The 17,845-nt window shown below is 42.0% G+C and overlaps 1 protein-coding gene across 1 annotated transcript in view; it reads left to right on the forward strand.

The window, feature by feature from the left end:
- The first annotated feature begins 233 nt into the window (after positions 1 to 233).
- Positions 234 to 17,845, forward strand: part of LOC124021814 (N-terminal EF-hand calcium-binding protein 1-like) — a 39,472-nt gene continuing 21,860 nt past the window's right edge. Inside the window, exons 1-2 of the mRNA XM_046336942.1 lie at positions 234 to 526; positions 8,295 to 8,319. Of these exons, the coding sequence (XP_046192898.1) occupies positions 407 to 526; positions 8,295 to 8,319 (145 nt within the window). The 5' untranslated portion in view covers positions 234 to 406. The remainder of the gene's footprint in view (positions 527 to 8,294; positions 8,320 to 17,845) is intronic.

The following is a 17,845-nucleotide window of genomic DNA, read 5'->3' on the forward strand; positions in this document are numbered from 1 at the left end:
AGTATCATACAATTAAATATAACACCTTTATGTAATTATATAGATGTGTTAATATAATGTATTTCTACGATCATCATAACCAAAATCTCTCGTTAATTAGACAGGTTGGGTGGCATGGCCTTAAAAACTGTAAACTACACAAGAGCTCGCCGGCAGATGGTGCATTCTACATATATTTTCATCAATTGCAATTCGCTCGTGACAGTGGAAAGGCGGGGCCGGAGTTTCTTATGTTGTCAAATCAAATTGATGTGCAAACTGGAGAGCAGCCTCCTCGAACAGATAGCGAGGCGGTAGCCTATCGTCATATGAGCAGCATCAGAGGATAGACCACGGACATCATAACCAGGACCAAGGATTGTCATTCATTCAGAGTTAATACATTGCATCCCAAAATATTTTCAAGATGCTGGCATGCACAGAAATGATCACCATATGTCTTCAGTCTGCGAAACATGACCACCACAGGAAACAGCAGCAGCTCCAGCAGAAGAACCAAAATCAAGGAATCTCTATCTTTCAAGATGTAAGTATCCCAGTCTGCATCCATCGTCAATATAAAAAAAAGATGGAAGCGTTTTTACTGAGTATGTCGCATCATTTGACATAATTTGTTATCATGTGGTCAAAGTGCATAATGTGGTCATTATGCACTTTGATATTATACGCCAGGCAGCTGTCAAAGCGTTCAAAGATGCTGCAGGTCGACATATTCAAGTAGTCTATTTTAATCTAGGGCTACCTTTAATCTGTTGAACCAACAAAAAAAATACATTAGACATTATATCAAATAATGCTATAATGATTTTAAATTGTCTTTATTGCACTCTTGCATGTTATTATATGATAACAAGGTGAGGGGTGTTTAAAGATCATTAGTGTGTGAAAATCATCTGATGTTAACAATACCACGAAATCTCACATCTAATTAACACAGCTGCTCGATGTGTTATTTATGACCCATAACAAAAAACGGCTATAGGCTCTGTTATGTATATATATATATAACATATAATTTTGCCTACCCGTTGGATCTCACATGGTCATCAGGGTCATGACATTGGTGGTAGAATGAACGAATGGATGATCAAAGGAATACATTAAATAATGAATGAATAAAATATTAGCCAATTCACTAATTCAAGATCATCGTTGACATAATGCTTTTTTTCTTTGTTTTAGTTTTCCTTTTTTGTCGTTTTTGTCACAAAAAAAAATGTATGTGATATGTTTTTATAGTAGATCACAGGAATGAGGAGGACTATGGAAACATTGCATGTCTGAAGTGTTTGAATTTCACTACCATTAACTTGTCCTAGATTGACGATGGTCTGTTGAGGCATCTTGCCCAGACTTTGGCTTGGATTGGTCATGCTTGCCCCAGCAGCATAAAAATGCTCATTATTAATGTTACTAATGATCTAAATGAAAAAAAGAGTCGCCTGTTCTGATAGGCCTGTAGCAAGAATTGTTGGTCATGAATCATGTACATAATAGCCAGCCTACAGTACACCATTGCCCTCAAGTCCCTTTTCCGCAGTAAAATCAGTTAAATCTCTTTATAGAGTTCATGCTAAGGGGAATTTAGCCTACACTGTTCTGGTTAGTAACAGAACATTCTTAATAAAATATGATTTCAATAAATTAGGTGATGGAGAGCTTTTGCATTCACATTTTGATTCTATATTTGCCTTTAGGAAGGCTATTACATAATAAATACACCTATAATGAGTGAAAGGCATGATATTGTAACCAATGGAGGACTTTTGCGTGTGCATTTTAATTGTTAGCCTAAAGGTAGGCTATTACGTAATAAGCATATGATGAAGAGAAGATGACACTGTAAGTAACCAATGACCCTCAACAGCATCACTGTCTTGTTGCCTCAGCCAGATATCCCTCCAATCGGATAGAAAGATGAGCATTTTCCACATTTCATTGAGGCAGGTAATTGGCCAATAACAGGAGCAGTAAGTGCAGTAATGGAGGACTTTTGCGTGTGCATTTGAATTGTTAGCCTAAAGGTAGGCTATTACGTAATGAGCATATGATGACGAGAAGATGACACTGTAAGTAACCAATGATAAGTGCACATTAAAGGACGAAATGCAATCGACTCGCATTCAGTGAGTCCACTGTAATGTATAAGACGGCATCTCCAAAAAGAAGAAACATTTCCTAAAGGCCTTCTCTATGGGTGGGTAGTGGATGTTCATCTATCCTGCACTACTGTATCCTAATGAGTGCACATTGAGCAGTTTACACGCATAGAACAATCTGTGCTTGCCGTCTAACCATATCAACCCGACAGGGTTGCTAATTTAATGTTCTCCAGCTTGACAAAGACCAACCCATTTAAAGCACAGTTGGCAGAACTAACAATTCACTTGAATGCACATGCTGTTATTGCTTTATCAACACATGTATTGTTTTCCAGCTAGATTAAGCAGTTGAAGCCGAAAAAAACCATCACAGTAAATGCAAAAGGCAAAACTGTCTCACCTCAGTTTATGTGGTCTGGATAATTCTATCACCACCGCAGGAGATGTTTACAATCTGGCTGCCGGTAACGCCAAAGTCAGTTGGAAATGGATTGATCCAGGAAATTTGTGTGGAGTCTACAGTGTGTGTTGAACCAAAGAAGAGATCGACAACCAGAGATTTAATGCGATGTCCACAAAGGAGAAGCAAGTTCTGAGGGACCCAGAGTCACGCCTCAGTCTATATCCAGAACAGAAAACAACAATATTTTTGTCATGACAGCAACAGTAAGAGTAAAATAATAAAACCAAGCCCAACAAATAGCCTACCATGGCGGGGCGTTAATGATATCTTAGGGTTTGTGGGCAATAAGTTCAAAGTGCCTAGTGAAAGTCTTCACAACTCTTTCACAGTTGTCACATTTTGCTGCTTCAACCTTAACACTAGCAAGCTATTTACTGCATCGCATTAGAGTTGCATTTGATAGTTTGTTGAACGTTTAAACATGTAGACTAGAGACAATCTATACGGGACTATCCAATACATTGGGGCTTAGGGTTCCACTAATCAGGATAATTAATGACTAATAAAAAGTGAACAAAGGGTTAGTAGGTGTGTAAAAACCAGTAAGTATGAATATGTTAAAGATAAATAGTACTGTAGGCTAGGTCTGCATATGAACGATGTAGCAAAGAGTTTATTCATTTCTCCATGTTTAAAACGATTTTCACTGCACATGGGGATGGGATTGTATACAGACATTTTGGCTACAGTAAAGAGCCTTCTTCAGTGTGTAAGCCTTTGTACTTCTACGTGTAAGCGTTCGTGCATCTGTGTGTGATCCCCTCCCCTACGTGCAATTGGCAGAACAATAGTTCAGTTGAACGGCACAGTGAATGTGGGAACTCTTTATGCCTGATGCTTACAGTGGTTGTTTTCCCCCTCGTTTAGTTTTCCCTGTGATTTATTGAGGGAACGACTCTGCACTCTCAGTACAGTGTCGCAGGGAAATGTTCCTACTTATTTATTCTGCCTTCTTCTCAAAGGACTCAGGAGAGTTGATTAAGGGGTTCTATTCAATCTCTGTCGCTGAAGCGTTACAGGTTGCGTGATGGACATGTAAAGGTCTTTCTGATTGAGCCGACATGCAGCATTTACCTGAAATGCAGCCTCCACAAACTCTGAGACATTACATTTCAATTTCAATTACGCTGTAACTCTGAACTTCCGCAATACGGATTGAATAGTTTCCTCTGCCTCTCTCTATGATTTTATTGGCGGTGATGCACATTGCGCTGAAGGTTTCCAGGTTGGCTCACTAAATTTTGCTGAGTAGGCTAGTAAGAGTTTATGATAAACAAGCTTCAAGACATGTTGCACAACACAATTTTCGTTTGGAGCTTAATATTTCCATCTGAAGGACTCATGTTGTGTGAGTGGTTAAAACCCTAAATTGGGGTATATTCTGTTGACCTGGATAAGGATCAGCGGGACAGGCTCACAGTTTGTCACCATGTGGAATGTCTGAGGGTCAGTTGGTAGATAGCATATCAGCCCCTCATGACATGGACAAAAATGTCCGCAGGAGGTTTCTGAGACCTGCACTGTGAGATGCTTAGACAACCTTTTATAGGACAGTTCAGATGTAATTTACATAGACATGTACCAGGGTTGGGGTCAACTCCACTTCAAGTCATGAAGAAAACTGAAATTCCACTTACAATTACAATACTCCTCATTGAAAAGCAATGGCAATTGGATTTGGGATTTCAGTTTACTTCCTGAATGGACTGAATTGAAATTAAACTCAAGTCTTATAGCAGGGGTGTCAAACTCATTCCACAGAGGGCCAAGTATCTGCAGGTTTTTGTTTTTTCCTTTCAATTAAGACCTAGACCACCAGGTGAGGGGAGTTCATTACTAATGAGTGGCCTTAATTCATCAATCAAGTACAAGGTTGGAGCAAAAACCACAGACACTCAGCCCTCCACAGAATGAGTTTGACATATTCTTTATAGGCACCCCAAAATAGCTAGCAGGACATATCAACCATTAGAACGTACCCACTGGGCACAGCCTCCAATTCAATGTTTATTCCACGTTGGTTCACAGTCATTTCATTAAAATGATGTGGAAACAACATTGATTCAACCAGTGTGTGCCCAGTGGGTACCAGCCATTAAGCTAGAGTTGAACAATGTTGGGAGTTAAGGAGCTGGTCTTAGGTGTTTTCTGAGACAGTTATTTACTATGGGATGCTCAGTAGATCTCACTTGAATGAAGGTATACTGTTGTTTTAAATGGACACCCAGCAGTGCATGTCTTGGCTCCACAGCCGAGTGTGTTTGATAGGTAGCCATTATGAACCTGTGTGCAAAGCTCAATACTGCACTCAGCCAACCATTGGACTTGTAAAGGCTTTATTCCGTCGAAGGAGAGGAGGAGCAAAATGCAGCGTGGTTAGTGTTAAACATCTTTAATATTGACGATAAACGAGAACACTACAAAATACATAAACAACAAAAGTAAAAACCGAAACAGTCCTATCTGGTGCAATGACACAAAGACAGAAGACAATCCCCCACAAAGTACCCACAGAATATGGCTGCCTAAATATGGTTCCCAATCAGAGACAACGATAGACAGCTGCCTCTAATTGAGAACCAATCGAGGCAACCATAGACATACAAAACTACCTAGACAGGACACCGCCCCATAAATATACAAAACCTCGAAGACCAGACAAAACACATAAATCCCCCATGTCACACCCTGACCTAACCAAAATAATAAAGAAAACAAAGATAACTAAGGCCAGGGCGTGACAGTACACCCCCCGGCCGGACTCCCGGCCGCACACCTAAATCCATAGGGGAGGGTCTAGGTGGGCGTCTGTCCACGGTGGCGGCTCTGGCGCAGGACGTGGACCCCACTCCACCATAGTCTTTGTCCGCTTTAGTATCTTCCTAGGAACGGCGACCCTCGCCGCCGACCTAGGATTTGCAACCCTACAAAAGGGCCCCACTCCACTAAACAAACTCCTCCGGACTGAGGGGCAGCTCCGGACTGAGGTGTAGCTCAGGACTGAGGGCAGCTCAGGACTGAGGGGCAGCCCAGGACTGAGGGGCAGCCCAGGACTGAGAGGTAGCTCAGGCTGGTTGACGGCTCTGGCAGCTTCTGGCTGACTGATGGCTCTGGCAGATCCTGGCTGACTGACGGCTCTGGCAGATCCTGGCTGACTGGCAGCTCTGGCAGATCCTGGCTGAATGGCGGCTCTGGCAGATCCTGGCTGAATGGCGGCTCTGGAAGATCCTGGCTGAATGGCGGCTCTGGCAGATCCGGGCAGACTGGTGGCTCTGGAAGATCCTGGCAGACTGGCGGCTCTGGCGGCTCCTTGCAGACTGGCGGCGCCTTGCAGACTGGCGGCTCTGGCGGCTCCTCGCAGACTGGCGGCTCTGGCGGCTCCTTGCAGACTGGCAGCTCTGGCAGCTCTGGACAGGCGGGAGACTCTAGCAGCTCTGGACAGGCGGGAGACTCTAGCAGCTCTGGACAGGCGGGAGACTCTAGCAGCTCTGGACAGGCAGGAGACTCTAGCAGCTCTGGACAGGCGGGAGACTCTAGCAGCTCTGGACAGGTGAGGCGCACTGTAGGCCTGGTGCGTGGTGCCGGCACTGGTGGTACTGGGTCGAGGACACGCACCTCAGGGCGAGTGCGGGGAGGAGAAACAGGGAGTACTGGACTCTGGACACGCACACAGGAAGCCTGGTGTGGGGGGCTGCTACCGGAGGGCTGGTGCGTGTAGGTGACAATGGATAGACCGGACCGTGCAGGCGCACTGGAGCTCTTGAGCACCGAGCCTGCCCAACCTTACCTGGCTCGATGCCCACTCTAGCCCGGCCGATACGAGGAGCTGGAATGTACCGCACCGGGCTATGTACCCGCACTGGAGACACCGTGCGCTCCACAGCATAACACAGTGCCTGCCCGGTCTCTCTCGCTCTCCGGTAAGCACAGGAAGTTGGCGCAGGTCTCCTACCTGGCTTCGCCATACTCCCTGTGTGCCTTCCCCCAAGACATTTTTGGGGCTGCCTCTCGGGCTTCCTACCGCACCGCCGTGCTCGTTTCGCCAACTCCAAGACTACCTAGGCCAGGGCGTGACAGGACTCTAGGTCTTTTAGTGGATTTTGCTCTGACTTATATACACATAGGAGTTTCAATGGCTATAGAGCTGATTTAATTGTACAAAGTGTCACTAACGTAACACTTGATGAAGGGTCTGATTGGACCAGAAGTGCAAACACAACATTCGACCCTCATTTGTGCAAATATGTTCCCTGCCGGTGCTTCAGCCTGGTCTCAGAGTGAAAAGTATTGTATTTGACAAAATCAGTGCCACTCCATTTAGTATCATTTTTTAACTTTACATTAGGTTACGTTACATTGGCCGACATAAATCCTGGACACTCTAATTAATATGATATGTTACGTTTGGTATGACAATAGGTTACTTAATGGTGAAAACAAAAAGAAGGGTGGTTGGTCTGGGTGGATGGGTAGGTGCATAACGCAAATGTCTAGCAACCCAAAGGTTGCGGGTTTGAATCTCATCACGGACAACTTTAGCATCTTTGGAAATGCTTTACAAATACTTAGCATGTAAACTAGCCCTTTAAATCCTAACCCAAAACCTAACGTAGCATATCATACTACAACAGTCAAACGTAATATATCATACTAAAGCAGTCAAATGTCATATATCATACTAAAGCAGTCAAATGTCATATATTATGCTAAATCAGTTGAACGTAATATATCACACTAAATCAGTCGAACATAATATATCATACTAAAGCAGTCGAACGTAATATATCATACTAAATGTGTCAAAGCAAACTGGTGCGATCAAGACGTAGGATACTATACATCCTATAATTCATATCATATTGTACGACTGCTATTACATTGGTAGGGCAATGTAATGTAACCAAACGTAAAGTGCATATCATACAAAATGGAATGGCACAGATTTGAGTCAAATCTAATATGTTTTGCTCTGAGACCAGGTTGAGTGCTTAGGCAACCTTTCCAGAACAGCTCGATTACAGTGTTGCTGTCACGCCCTGGCCATAGATAGGTTTTTATTCTCTATTTTGGTTAGGCCAGGGTATGACTAGGGTGGGCATTCTATGTTCATTTTCTATGTTTTCTGTTTAGTGTTTTTCACCTTTCAGGACTGTTTCGGTTATTCCCTTTGTTATTTTTGTATTTAGTGTTCAGTGTCAATAAAGAAACATGAACACGTACCACGCTGCACCTTGGTCCTCACCTTCTTCCACCAACAGCCATTACAGTTGCCTGGTAAAAGACCAATGTTCCTCAAATGACCAAGAATCATTTGCCTAGCAAATGACCAACTTTCATCCAGAGCTGCATCCTGCTAAACATTTAACATCATCATTTCCTGAGATGACATCTCTCTCAGATATAAAAAAAATGCTTGCAGATATTATAGATAATCTTTAATGTTTTCTTGTGCACAAATGCAGCATACCAAAACATGCATCATGATATTATACATGGTCTATGAATCATACATACATTGTCTTCCTAACGTGCCTCACAGTTCTTTTCCATCCTGGTTTATTTGTCAAGGTACAATCTCACCCTTATATTTTGTGTATAATTATCCGCACAATGCAGTTTTCCAGATTTTTTGTGGCACTTTTACTGCATGTTTCACCGTGTTGTTATTTGCTTTAAACATGAATTATGTCGATTGTTTCATTTAATGTTTGTTGTTTTTTCATTTCCAGATATTTCGCCGTGCAGACAAAAATGGTGAGTACAATTTATGCTATTAATAAGATGGTCACACAAAGGATTTGCTTTCATGGTTTTTCAAATGGCCTCCTTGCAAAAACTGTATATGTCTGCAACGTGGTCTCAGAGTATTTGGTATTATTCTGTAAATCCGAGACTCTCCATTTAGTATGATATGTTACATTTCATATGTATGTATTAATTTGTTGATGTCCATCATCCATTTAGTATGATATGTTACGAATTCCAATTTCTTGTGGCTAACGTTAGCTTGGTGTCCAACGGTAGCTAGGCTAGGGTTTAGGGGTTAAGGTGAGGGTTACAGTTAAGGCCAGGGTTAAGGTTAGGGTTAGGGTTAGGTTAAAGGGTTAAGGTTAGGGTGAAGGTTCGCGTTAGGAGTTAGGTTAAATTAAGGTTAGGGGAAGAGTTAGCTAAGTAGTTGCAAAGTAGCACCCTCCTTTAGTTTTTTCCTTATGTAAGCTTCTGTCTTATGTAACCATACCAAACGCAACATATCATACCAATTTGATTGTCCCACGTTTACGGTTACTACAGTATGTTACATCTAATCTATGAGACCAGCCTGGTGACTGTAGTCTAACGCTCTTCTTGATATTAACAATCATTAAAAACATCGTTCATTGTTTGGGGCTCTCGATCTTAAAGGAGCAATTTTAGTTTATTGTAGGCACAGAAAATGAGGGACTGTGATAACTTCATTTTGAGAGACTGGTTAGATTAAAATCTAAAGCCTGGGGTAATGTTCATCGGGTAATGTTCATTCTTGTTCATCAGATACAAAAGCAGCAGAGCCTTATCTATCTACTTTGCTGATATCTTTCTCAGACTTGGGAGCAAAATCTTGCAGCGATGGCAAAGGGGCGGTCGGTTTTATATATGAAACATGAGGATTGACAGGGCAGGCCTTGTGGAGATTCAGAGATTCGGTGGATCCCCTTGACTGAGCCTATCCACCATGCAATGCTCAAGTCAGGCATGTAGTCTGTTGTATGAATTGTCAGTGTTTTTTGGTCTGTATTGTTTGAGATTTTACCTGTTATCGGAAAACCTCAGACAGATCATTTGCTCTGGCTTTGTCATATCTTGTGCAAACATGGAAGAAAGAAACATGGTTGGAAAAACACCAGAAATAGACCTGAAAATGTTATTGAGTGAAATGCAGCACAACCCAATAGCATACTAGACTATAGCATCCATGTTCCAGCACCTTTAAACAAAATGGTTTCTCTGGTTTTAGATTTGTTTTAACTTGATTTATTTGTGATTCAAACATAACGTCTTTAAGTGAGTGCCGTCCCTAAACTCCACGGGGGAAAACACATTGAAACGTTTGGCATTGGGAAATTACAGTGACAAATAGGCATTTGTGTTTCCTTCTCATGTTTTATTCATGCCTTGCATTAGAGTGTAATGGGATGTGAAATGTAATAAGGATGGTGATTAATGCATGTATGAACGCAGGACAGCTTTAGCTGGAGAGTGTTGTTATATAACAGAGTGTTAATGATGCAATACATACTCCCTTGAGCAAAGGTCATCCAAGGACACTCACTGGATTCCTCGCAACGGCTCTCCTCGCCTCCTTCTCAAAACGCATTAAAGCATTTGGGGCCGAGGGACCTTGGATCTTCTCCTCCAATATGGACAGAAGGAGGCAAATAGGATGCGAGGAATCACAGAAACAAACCCATTGGTCAATCATGTCATTCAAGACATGCAGCCCTAAAATATGCCCTTTTGCTGGTCAGTGAAATGGGCTGTTGTGAATAGGAGATGCAGAGAATGTACAATACTGACGTGCAGGAGAAAAGACGGACTCTTTCCTTATTATAGATTTGACCCGTCTCTGCCAGAGAGTGACTCTTTGGCTCTGTAGGATGACAGAAGAGCAGCATCTTGTAGCAAGTAGTGAACTAAACCTGTGACTTGGGTTGGACATTGGTATGGAATACATTGCAATAATGAGCCTAGCATTTAACATTAACACGTCGGATGCTGTCTAGCTCCTTAACAACCAGGATTTTTATCCTCCCGAAAAAACATAAATGAGTTGCTTTTTTTCACTTTGCTGTGAAAACAGAACTTGAGTGTGTGTGTGTGTTTTGCGCTAGTTATCTTCAATTTGCAGTAAAAAAAAAAAGCCTTCCATGGTTTTCAACTAACTCGCTGAGCCGCGCACCCTGGAGGAAAATGTATGCTTCTGAGCAACACTAAGTGGGCCGCCATGATACGCCGTGAGCACTGCAGATTTACCACATTATGAGAGCTGGCTACTTGCCAAAGCAAGTCCTTCTCCCTATGCTATTGTAATGAATAATGGACTTTCTTAAGGAGCTCAACGATCCGCCATTTTCTCGGTTTGATCCAATGCAATATCATAATGTGTTTATACAGGATGAGGTCCACTTTTTCAGGATAGTTCAATTGGGCTTTGAAAAAGTGAACAGTTAAAGTGATCTGCTCATCAAATGAAGGGCTTTAACGAAATGCCTTAAGTGCCTTAGACATGATTTTCTGAGGGCCAACTGAGGGCCAATGGACGCCATAACTCTGGCATGTTTCCTAGGTTCTGACCCAAATGGCACCTTAGTCCCTATATATAGTGCAGTTATTTTGGTCAAAACTAGTGCACTATGTAGGGACTTGCCATTTGAGACACACATTATCGAGTCTGAAGACAAAGAGAGACTTAGCTATGGACAAATCCTAACTTGAAATACTTGTGCATATTTCCATGAAAAATCAACTTATGAGCATAAAAATAGATGTCTAATGAAATGACAATACCCTTAAATACAAACTTACATACATTTGTTCACTTATTGTACTTGGCTGTGGTCAAATCCCTAAGACAGTGTATGGATATGTATTTTTGCTTACTTAGGTATTTGACTTTATTGCTGTTTAATCCACTTTTGAATGGTTTTATGATACATCAAAACATTAAATTCTCTGTCGGAGTCTGGTCTAGCGGTCTAGTGTAGTGCTGCTGCCTCTGGACAACACATTGCCCCCTATGGTATGGGTTCAACCACTGCCTGCGACTTCATATCTATGTCTACCCCTCTCACTCATGACTTTCTATCTCAGTACATAGAAAAACACTTAAAAACCTTCAAATCTGAGAGTGATTAGTTGTATTGCTGTGTTTTTTCAATGGTGTTTTCAGGATGAATGGGACTCTATGGTGATGCTGACAACTCACAAAATGACTATCAAATATTATTTATGTTTGAAATATGTATTCAATGTATTCAAATGTATTCAAAAAAAGTATTGGGGATTCGACTACAGCCATGGTAAGTGGAGAAATAAACTAAGGTTGTATTTTGGTTGGAAGATATCTTTCAAATTATAAGTTGCTGTATAAAATGTTTTAAAGGATTAACTTCATATGACCTGGACAGGAAGAAACTCTGGTCGGGGCCCAGTATTCATAACACATTCCACACGGCACGGCATATTCTCTTGAATCATACTTAATATCACTAAGTGTTGTCATAGCCAATGGATGCATTTGCATACCAGGTGTATGTTGTCCATCACATGAGTTGATGGGCAGTATCAATTTACAGATGTGTGGGTGAGGGCATGGTTGTGGGTATAAGTCAGTGTGTGGGTGAGGGTGTGTTGTCTGCACTCAAGCCTCTTTCCAGACAAGAAGAGAACTTCATCCACTCAGGTTTGTTCATTTTGGCTCTGACTTAGATATTTATGTAAGAAACAATATTTGCTGAATTGATTCATTTCAATAGATGTGCACTAATAATTTGATATTAAACTGATTATGGCAAGAATAGGCTGAGTATGGCATTAGTCATGTAACTGCCTTATTCTGATTATCTTAATCGGCGTGAGGTCATAATCAAAGTAAGCATACAGCGATTACAACACCTAGATTTGTTCATCAATCATTCGAATAATAGGACATGTAAACACCTTAATCAGAGTTCCTGCTGTGCATTCAACCTGGTCTCATAGACTAGGACGTAACATAGTAAATGTACATTTAAGGACACTCAAATTAGTATGATATGTTACGTTTGGATACGAAGGCAGAAGGTTATTTAAGGCAAAAACAAAAGGTGAGTGGCTGGTCAGGATGGATGGGTGGGTATAGGAATGTCTAGCAAGCAACCCAAAGGTTGTGTGTTTGAATGTCATCATGGACAATTTTAGCTAATTAGTCAACCTTGCAACTAATTACAACTTTTTAGCTACTTTACAAGTACTTAACATGTTAGTTAACCCTAACCTTAACCCTTTAACCTAACTTCTAACCTTAACCCCTAGCCTCGCTAACATTTGCCACCTAGCTAACATTAGTGTTAGTCACCTAGCCACTAGCTATAGTTAGCAACAACAAATTGGAAACGGTCGCTGTGATAGAACGTTTATTTTGATGATTTTCTGTATTTTTCAGTCCCATCAGGTAGCCTGATTATCAGATGTGTTCATGCAAACAGGATTATTAAGGAGATCGTTCTTCTTGCAAAAGCATGTAAACATTTGAATCAAACTGTTACATTCATTTGAGTATTCACAATAGTTGTGTGCATGTAAATGTAGTTATTGAGTGACAGTAACACATATCATGTTGTGCCAATATTGATGCATGTCTTGAATTGACTGACTTAAAATGGAAGTGAACCCTGGTTAATTGGATTGTCTGATTTACTGTGCTGTTGCAACAGGGAATAATCAGAATGACAACTCTTTATCGTTGAAGAATATCGACGCTCACACACCAGTACAGAAGGGGAAGACATGAATATCTCAAAAACAAACAGCTCTTCAGTAGCTGATTGTTTAGAACACATCTAAACATCTAAAGACCATGGTGCTTGCCTACGGATCTGTGAGGGGAACGGCACCTCAGTACCTCCAGGCTCTGATCAGGCCCTACACCCAAACAAGGGCACTGCGTTCATCCACCTCTGGCCTGCTCGCCTCCCTACCACTGAGTACAGCTCCCGCTCAGCCCAGTCAAAACTGTTCGCTGCTCTGGCCCCCCCAATGGTGGAACAAACTCCCTCACGACGCCAGGACAGCGGAGTCAATCACCACCTTCCGGAGACACCTGAAACCCCACCTCTTTAAGGAATACCTAGGATAGGATAAGTATTCCCTCTCACCCCCCCCCCCCCCCCTTTAAGATTTAGATGCACTATTGTAATGTGACTGTTCCACTGGATGTCATAAGGTGAATGCACCAATTTGTAAGTCGCTCTGGATAAGAGCGTCTGCTAAATGACTTAAATGTAAATGTAAACATCTACAATGCATCCTGTGCAATCAACATCATCCTGGGTCTCCCCACCAATGTGTGTGTCCTGTGGCTAATAGTGACCGGAGCGGGAGGAACGATGGCCTCACAGTTCTTCACTCTCAACCTGACCGTGTCTGAAATCCTCTACTGCCTGTTTGCTCTTGTCAGATTTCTCTGCAAGCTCATCCAAACAACTGCAGTTACATATATTGAGCCATTTTCAATTGGTTTATTGCACACTGGCCGACCTCTGTTTCAATGCTGCATCTGTGTGGAGCGCTACCTGGCTGTGGTCCGACCTGTTTTCTTCCTGAAATACAAACTCCTCAGATACAGGGTGGGGTGATGTGGTGTTGCCTGGATGATTGTTCTTGGGTCCTCTTTGTTCTGTATGGTTCTGCTTAAATTGTCTTTACTCATAAGCCTATTCAACTATGCTATCTTGGTTCAGGACCTCATTCTGCTGTTTGTGGTATCATTCTGCTGCTTGTCAGTTGTCAGGGCTCTGAAACAGCCTGGGCTGGGAGACAGGGATAGAGAGAGGGAGAGGACAAACAGCATGAAGATGAGGGCGTTTAAGATCATTTGGATTATCCTGGTGGCTATGATGGTGAATTACCTCCCTGAGATGGTAATTATGTCTTTGTACAATGTCCTCGATGAGGCTGTGCGATGTTTTTCATTCGCTATTTCTGACTCCATCACTATGATTTTTGGGATTGTGCAGCCCCTCCTCTACCTCCACAGAGTTGGGAAACTTCCCTGTATCAGTGGTCTCTGAGAAAGTGGTGACAATCTAGTATGGGTTGCTCACACAACTCACAGTGGCCAAGCTACCTAAAATGTAGAATTTTCTATTGGAGGAGACTCAATGAGTCATTCAGCAGTTTAACCGTTGGTGACTAGATAGCTTGTGACCAAAGTTGAAAGTTCAAACTTTAGGCAAGTGATCAGTGATTTTGGTTGTATTGTTTATCACAAATGCATTCACTGTATTAAAAAAAAACTATAATGGCATGTTAGTAGTTATTACTCTGTAGATTACCCCTCCGATTTCTATTTTCCAATAAAGGTTCAAAATTAACTACACATGCTTGTCTTTCTTCATAGATTACAATACATGCATCATTTTAAAGGGTTGTGAGTATTTTATGGAACCAACATTTATACTGTACATTGAAACTAGGGAAAATAACTAGCCTATAGGACCTCTTCATGTAAATATGACTCATCTTTACAATGGCTTCTTATTGGAGACATTGTTAATTAACTAATAAGGATGGATTAGTGCAGCTTTTTCATGATAGTCACTGATCAATTGGTGAAGGAAGGACAATTGAGTTGCCAATGCCACCAATTCCAGTTGACAGTTTGAGTATACTGGGACATGAGATGCTTTAAGCTGTCTGGCTATGATACTCATATATCCAGTGTCCCCTTAAAACTAGGCTGGTGATGGGGCTTATGAATTATGAATTATTGAATGTGCTGCTTTGGTCCAGACTCTGAGAATCCGTTTTTGTCTGCCTTACTTTAGCAGACCCTCAAAGAAATATGTTTCTAGTAGGATTTGGTTAGAGACACAGTGTTGTAGTGAGGATTGCTTTGATTTATGCCAGGGCTTTCCAACCCTGTTCCTGTAGAGCTACCTTCCTGTAGGTTTTCACTCCAACCCTAATCTAGCACACCTGATTCTAATAGTTAGCTGCTTAATAAGCTGATTCAGGTAAATTGCAATTGGGGTTGGAGTGAAAACCTTCAGGAGGATAGCTCTCCAGGAACTCTTACCAGCAGTGGTTTAATATAAACTTTTCAGCCACAAAATGTTTTGAAGGAAAGTAAATGTAATTAATTTATTCCTTACTATTATAGGTTGCCATGGTGCCATGAGGCCAGCTAGGGAGAGAGCTCCTGTAAATGTGTAAATATTTGACTGTTTTACTGTGTTTTTTTGAATAAAAAAATATTGAATATACTTTTTATTTTGTTAGCTTAGTAATGATTGATTATTTATATATTGATTCAACGGTATATTGAATACAGTACAATATTGACAATTCTAGCTAGCGTTTGTTTTTATTTGAAACTGGAGATGGCACATGCTTGGAGAACACAGAGGATTGTTGTCATTTTGAGTGCATCGTTCACTCCAGGAAGTACTATCCCAACTATTGATGTGTACCCCCTAGCAAAATCAAATGGGCACAGGCTTCAACCAGTTGGGTGCTACATGTTGTTTGAGGTGTATATACCCATGAAGTCAGCAGAGAAGCTGGGAATGTGGCCTGATGATTTTACTGCTGGATGCAACCACTGATTCCCCCCTACTCAAGCCTGCTTCAGGGCATCAGAGGAGCTGAGAATGGTGTGGCGGGGAGGGGGCTTAGGATGGAACGTGAAGGCTCTTTTTGATTGACTTTCAGGAGACTGTTGTAGCCAGGCTAGACCTTTGTGCAGCCCACCAGAGTTGGATGTAACCTGGACAGCCCAAGAACGACATGTGCTTTTTTAAAAACATTTATTTTTTAATCTTTGAAATTATCTGTATAATGAAGAGGATAATAATATTATTATTATTATTATTATCAATAATAATCACAATTCACTTTCTGACAGATGAGTGATGGCTGTTGTTCTCAAAGAGCTTGTTTGGTCAGTTAGCAGAAACCTGGCCGATTGAAATATGGGCAGTGCCTAACTTGGCCCGGTCCACGCCGGTACAGAGTATGGGCACCTGCCTAACTTGGCCCGGTCCACACCGGTACAGAGTATGGGCACCTGCCTAACTAGGCCCGGTCCACACCGGTACAGAGTATGGGCACCTGCCTAACTTGGCCCGGTCCACACCGGTACAGAGTATGGGCACCTGCCTAACTTGGCCCGGTCCACACCGGTACAGAGTATGGGCACCTGCCTAACTAGGCCCGGTCCACACCGGTACAGAGTATGGGCACCTGCCTAACTTGGCCCGGTCCACACCGGTACAGAGTATGGGCACCTGCCTAACTTGGCCCGGTCCACACCGGTACAGAGTATGGGCACCTGCCTAACTAGGCCCGGTCCACACCGGTACAGAGTATGGGCACCTGCCTAACTTGGCCCGGTCCACACCGGTACAGAGTATGGGCACCTGCCTAACTAGGCCCGGTCCACACCGGTACATAGTATGGGCACCACTAATGTTCTTCTGCTTCTGTAACAGTACTGGTGCCTCTTTTAGAATATTCGTTTTAAAATATGAATACTGGTAATGTACAGTAAATTTAAAGTGAGTACAAACACATTTTACTTCCACTTCCAAGCACTGAATAGTTTTTTTCTTCTTGACTACCCTTGGTGATGGGACAGTAAACCTAAAATGTGCAGTGTAGCTTGGCCGACTTGATTTGAGGGAGAAATAACTGTAGTCGTCGCCTAATCATGCTAGCAGTATAGCCCGTCACTATTGGGAACATGCTTGGATATTGTGCAATCTGGATTATGTTGTCTGATTACACATTTAGGTATGCAATTGGGTGTGAAACTATAACAAAGAGATTGAAGCATATAGTAGTGAAACTACTTTAGCATTCTCCCTAAGCAGTTACTATACATCTATGAATGAAATAGAGTAGGCTTTGCATTTGGAATACTAAGGAAGTTTGAAGAAATTGCTTTGGTCCTTTATTTGTCCGTTAAACTTTATTCTTACAATTTGAGGTCAAGCCAGATTAAAAATTCTAGTAGGAGTTGTGTCAAACCTTTTTCTTCTCCCAGAGCTAAAATATCTTTCATCCTCATATGCTCTAAAAGCAGCATTTTCAAATGTTGTCGTGCATAAGAAATTAAGATTAACATTATAATTTCATAAATGAAGCCCACTTGGATGACATTATGGTTGGTTAAAATGACTTGCCCTCATGAATTAATTTCATGACATGGCATTAGGCCAGAATGATGGCAAATTCCCTCACATATGTAATTATTTACTGTAGGCCTAGCTGTCTGATGTATGTTGACTGGTGCATCTCTAGCTCTCATAGCTCAGTCTCTAGTGGTAGTCGGGGTTTGTGGAGCAGAGCTGGGATAGATCTCATTAATCCACAGTCAGCCTGTCAGTGAGCCCAGACCACTCTAATCACCCCACACTCTGCCTGCCTGTCCCCCAGGGCCTCCACAGGCTCTCTGCAGAGCCACCAGCATGACTTACCATAGGAATACACTGTACTTAACTTTGTTTTACAGACAAATGTTTGTGACATGGTTACATGGCTG

The sequence above is a fragment of the Oncorhynchus gorbuscha genome, linkage group LG03 (genome assembly GCF_021184085.1).
Source record: "Oncorhynchus gorbuscha isolate QuinsamMale2020 ecotype Even-year linkage group LG03, OgorEven_v1.0, whole genome shotgun sequence".
Classification (NCBI taxonomy): domain Eukaryota; kingdom Metazoa; phylum Chordata; class Actinopteri; order Salmoniformes; family Salmonidae; genus Oncorhynchus; species Oncorhynchus gorbuscha.